Raw genomic sequence first — 5,338 nt, forward strand, 5'->3', positions numbered from 1 at the left:
TACATTGTATTAAATATATATTTTGTTTTTATTTTCTTCAAAAATTTACATTTAGCCCCTTAAAAAGATTTACACTTTGGACAACAGATTATTAGCTAGCGATATTAACTTTTGGATGAGAAATTATTTCATTTCCATTTGAAAAAAAAAACTCAACAACAACTATAGTCCCAAACCCAAAAAAACAATTATATATATATATATTCCAATTATAGTACAAGTAACTTTCAGCTATTTCAACTCTCAGTCATAATTAAGGAGAGAAATTAATGATGGAAAGAAACCGTGGCGAAAGTAGGGCAAGATCATCGGGACTCGAAGAAGGAGCAAGAAACTTGGAGGAGATCAACTTGACCAATAACAATGAGTTGGAGAGGAAGAAGGTGGCTGTAGAGGAGGCTTTCCTCAACACGGAGGTGCCGCCATGGAAGAAGCAGATCACGGTTAGGGCGATGGTGACGAGCTTCTTATTGAGCGTGGCCTTTAACTTCATCGTCTGCAAGCTCAACCTCACCACCGGCGTCATTCCCTCGCTCAATGTGGCGGCCGGCTTGTTGGGCTTCGCCGTGGTTAAGGGCTACACCTCTCTGCTTCAAAGGGCGGGTCTCTTGAAACAGCCTTTCACTCGCCAAGAAAACACTGTTATCCAAACTTGTGTTGTTGCCTCCTCTGGAATCGCTTTTAGTAGTAAGTAGTTCGTACTTAATCTTAATTTGAATATCATCATTCTTGAATTGATCGAACCCTACTCTCACTTTTTCTTCTTTGAGTTCTTAAGTTTAAAGATCATTATATCATATTTTTCTTTTATTAAACATATACGCGATTGGCCTATAATATCGTATTGTGTTCTTCTTGATGTTTTTAGTCAATTCTCTGTGCATGACGAGATAGAATATGTATATTATACAAATGAAATTATGCATGTAACTGAGTCTTGATGGTGTTTCATGTTATTATACAATTCTACACTATAATTAGTATATGTTTCATGTTATATAATTCATGGTGTTTCATGGGACCAATATTTGCTTTTTTACATAAAACCAAAAGTTATTACTGTCTGGCCATAGAGTTATTACTGTAATTGATGCTGAAACAGTGTACCTATAATAATATAAAGAAATAGTATTATACATTTATTAATTATATATATGTATATATATATAGGTGGCACTGCTAGTTATCTACTGGCAATGAGTAGGAACATAGCTGCTCAAGGAGATGAAGGTAACACTCCAATCAACGTCAAGAATCTCTCTCTTGGCTGGATGATTGCATTTCTCTTTGTTGTCAGCTTTGTTGGTTTGTTCTCTATTATGCCCCTTAGAAAGGTACGTAATATCAACTACATAACATATATAGTACTCTTTGTTATTAATTAGTAGAACTATATTCTTAACTAAAGTATGTATTTATACTTAAATCTTTTAAGAATTAATCAATATTATAACAGGTGATGATTATGAAGTACAAGTTAACGTATCCAAGTGGAACTGCAACAGCATATCTTATCAACAGCTTTCACACACCCAAAGGAGCCAAGCTTGCAAAGTAATAAGCATTATTTATTATTGATATATCAAAGAAAGGAGATTAAGAATGAATTTTGGTTGGAATAACTTCACACATTAATATTATTATACCTGAGAGTACTTTCTCTAGTGCAATACTTTCAACTTATATTGTGTGTTCTAATCGTCTATATTAATCAATAACTAGCTATAGTACAGGATTAGGTCACTGGGATCGATGATCAAGTTTAATACTATACATACATACATACATATATATAAACATAAACATCATTGAAATTTATTCTAATAATTAATGTAATACCATGCAGGAAGCAGGTTTCGGTTCTTTTTAAGATGTTCTGTTGTAGTTTTGTGTCTGCATTTTTTCAGTGGTTTTTTGCAGCCTCTGAAGGCTGTGGATTTTCTAATTTTCCAACATTCGGCCTCCAAGCCTATGCGCAGAGGTATATATATACAGTAGACCACCAACTCAAATCACCAACTTGCTTTTTTCTAATTAGTAATTATACTAATCTATTTATATATATATCCCCAACTTTGTTAAAAAATATTGGTTTATTATTCTATATAACATTTTGTTTTTGTATTATTGATGGACAGGTTCTACTTTGATTTTTCATTGACATATGTTGGTGTTGGATTAATTTGCCCATACATGGTAAATGCATCTTTGCTTATTGGAGCTATTATTTCATGGGCAATCATGTGGCCTTTAATTGAATTAAACAAAGGTGTTTGGTATGGTGCTGACTTATCTCCTAACAGTCTCCACGGCATCCAAGGATATAGGGTACATATATATGTTTTCAATATTATCATTAACATACACATATATATATATATATTTGCATGTGTTGATATGAGGAAAAATATGTTGAATATCAGGTTTTCATTGCCATTGCTATGATGCTTGGAGACGGTATATTCCACATCTTTTACATGTTATATAAGACAATAAACAGCCTAGTAAAACACGAGTACTCAAAAAAGAAAGAAGAGGAAGAAGAAGAAGAAGAAGAAGAAGCAATAACCTCCGGCCTTGGAAACTCCTCCTCCGCCGCCGCCGTGGAAAAACTACCGGAAAACTACGACGAGCAAAGGCGAAATGAGTACTTCTTAAAGGACCAAATCCCCACTTGGCAAGCCTTCCTCGGCTACGACATCCTTGCCGCCATATCCATCCTCGTCGTGCCCTTCATCTTCCCCCAGCTCAAGTGGTACCACGTCCTCATCGCCTACTTCATCGCACCCCTTCTCGCCTTCTGCAACGCCTACGGCTGCGGCCTCACCGACTGGTCTCTCGCCTCCAACTACGGCAAGTTCGCCATCATCATATTCAGCGCCTGGGTTGGCCTGGACAAGGGTGGCGTGGTGGCTGGTCTAGCCTCCTGTGGTGTCATGATGAGCATTGTCTCCACCGCTTCTGATCTCATGCAGGACTTCAAAACCGGATACCTAACCCTAGCTTCTCCTCGCTCCATGTTTTTCAGCCAAGCCATGGGCACCGCCATGGGCTGCATTATCTCGCCGTTGATCTTCTGGATCTTCTACAAGGCTTACGACATCGGCCAGCCCGGGAGCTCGTACCCGGCGCCGTACGGGCTGATGTACCGTGGCATTGCGCTGCTCGGAGTGGAGGGTGTCTCTTCTTTCCCCAAGCACTGTCTAGAACTCTCCATAGCCTTCTTCTTCTTAGCCATCGCCATTAACTCAGTCCGCGAGTTGTTGCATCGGTTTGAGACTAAGTATGGGATGTATAAGCTCGTGCCTAGCCCCATGTGCATGGCCATTCCGTTCTACCTTGGTGGGTATTTCGCCATTGATATGTGCTTGGGGAGCTTGATTCTTTTCGTCTGGCGGAGGATTAACAAGAGGAAGGCTGAGAATTTTGCTCCGGCGGTCGCGTCCGGACTGATATGCGGCGAGTCATTGTGGGGTGTTCCAGCGGCTGTTCTGGTCCTCGCCGGCATCAAAGCACCCATCTGTATGAAGTTTTTATCTGCTTCGGCCAATTCTAAGGTTGATTCCTTCTTAGGTGGTTAATGAAATGTTTATCCCATAACTCAAAAGCTAGCTAGTTTTTTTTTTTTTTTGGGTAGTGACATACACTGTTTTGTTAGCTAATTGTTTGGGTGAGCAATATTCTATTTGGATTTTTTTTTTTAATAAATGAAAAAGAGATTGATTTTTTGTTTTTTCATGATTATTTCTTAGCAAAATATTCAGACGGGCTGTAGTTCTGTTGTTTCTTCATGAAATCTTTTTTGATGTGGACGTTTTACTCCCAACATCACGATGATAACCTTCTTTATATATTTCTCCTTTTTTTTTTTTTCATTTTTGTTTAGTCAATTTTTCTTGCGACTGAATAAATGAAAGAAAAAAAATATGTAGTGTTAGAAAATAGAGATTTTTTATTTACAATAATATATATAACTTTAAAATAATTATAAAAATCACCTTTCTCTCTGTACTTCAAGAAATTCACTGTCTAGTCATATTTCGATTAAATTCACTTTGTCAATTCCCATTTTTTTGAGGGAAAAAAAACTTTACTTTTAAGATAAAGTTTCTTATTCCATAACACATTCCACAAAATGTGGGGCTAAATTTAGCATTTGCTAGTTTGGAGGACCAAATTTTTAATAGTTATTCTGTTTTTTTAAAAAAAGCTACTTATTTTTGGTTATTCTCCAAATAACTTAAGATACTAATTGTTTAACTTTTAAAAACAAGATTAAGTTTTTTTTTTTTAAATTGATTAATTTATATTATAGTATCTTATTCTTTAAGATATCTTTTGGTTACCTTCGGACCTATTTTAGAATACGAATTAGCTAATGAAAAGTGTGTTTTTATTTTATATTTAAAATTTATTATGAGTATCCGGTGAAACAAAGAGTTATTTTAAGCTATTTTGAAGTTAGAAAATGCAGTTAATTACACTACAATAATTTTGACATTTAATAACTCCCTACAATGTCTTACATCAATAGTGTAAGACATTAAAAGTTGTGAGGGATTTTAAATGTCTTATGTTGGGAGACATTGAAATTTTTTATTAATTACTAAAATTGTATGAATTAAAAGTGCAGGGAAACATTGAAAATTGAGGGTCTAAACACGTGTCTGTGGGGACATCCAACGTCTTCCACTGGAAGACGTGCCATGTGTCACACATCTTCCAGTGGAAGACGTTGGATGTCTATGACTTAGTTTTTTTTTAAAAAAATCTTAGGTTATGCATAAAAATGAATAGTAAATGTGATTTTGTGTTTGTTTTACATTATTATGAACTTTTCCCATAGATTGTAGAATTTTCTTAGATTTTCCATAGTTAGTTTCTAAGAAAATTTATAATTTGTTGATAATGTAGAAATTATTTTAAATTTACATATCACATTGTGTAGATTTCATTAAATATATATTTATGATTATTTTTCATTATTATTATTTATTTCAAAATTTAGCTATATTTGTTTATATATCTAATTTTTTTTATTTAAATTCTAGTTATTTTGATTATATATAGTTATGTTAAAATAAAGTTATTAAATAATTTTAAAAATATAAATATATGAAAAGTTTTATGTTTTTGTTGATTATTGAGTTTTTAGGTTATGAAAAGTTTTATTGATTTTTTGTTTAGGTTAATTAGTGGCTCATTGTAGTTTTTTTATTTTTTTAGCAATTATTTATTTATTATATATTTAGTGATATTTGTTTAGTAATCTTTTACATATTAATTAATTTAATTTCGTAAGTTGTGATTTTGTTGGTGAGATTTTAGAGGATACTTT

At 34.1% G+C, this 5,338-nt stretch overlaps 1 protein-coding gene across 1 annotated transcript; it reads left to right on the plus strand.

The window, feature by feature from the left end:
- Window positions 1-272: 272 nt before the first annotated feature.
- On the plus strand, window positions 273-3,890 carry LOC133825659 (probable metal-nicotianamine transporter YSL7). Its single transcript, XM_062258574.1, has 6 exons — window positions 273-687; window positions 1,171-1,334; window positions 1,457-1,554; window positions 1,847-1,981; window positions 2,139-2,328; window positions 2,424-3,890. The coding sequence occupies exons 1-6, from the start codon at window positions 273-275 to the stop codon at window positions 3,579-3,581; spliced, it is 2,160 nt and encodes a 719-aa protein (XP_062114558.1). The 3' UTR covers window positions 3,582-3,890.
- Window positions 3,891-5,338: the final 1,448 nt, after the last annotated feature.

This window comes from Humulus lupulus, chromosome 3 (assembly GCF_963169125.1).
Source record: "Humulus lupulus chromosome 3, drHumLupu1.1, whole genome shotgun sequence".
NCBI classification, from domain to species: Eukaryota; Viridiplantae; Streptophyta; class Magnoliopsida; order Rosales; family Cannabaceae; genus Humulus; species Humulus lupulus.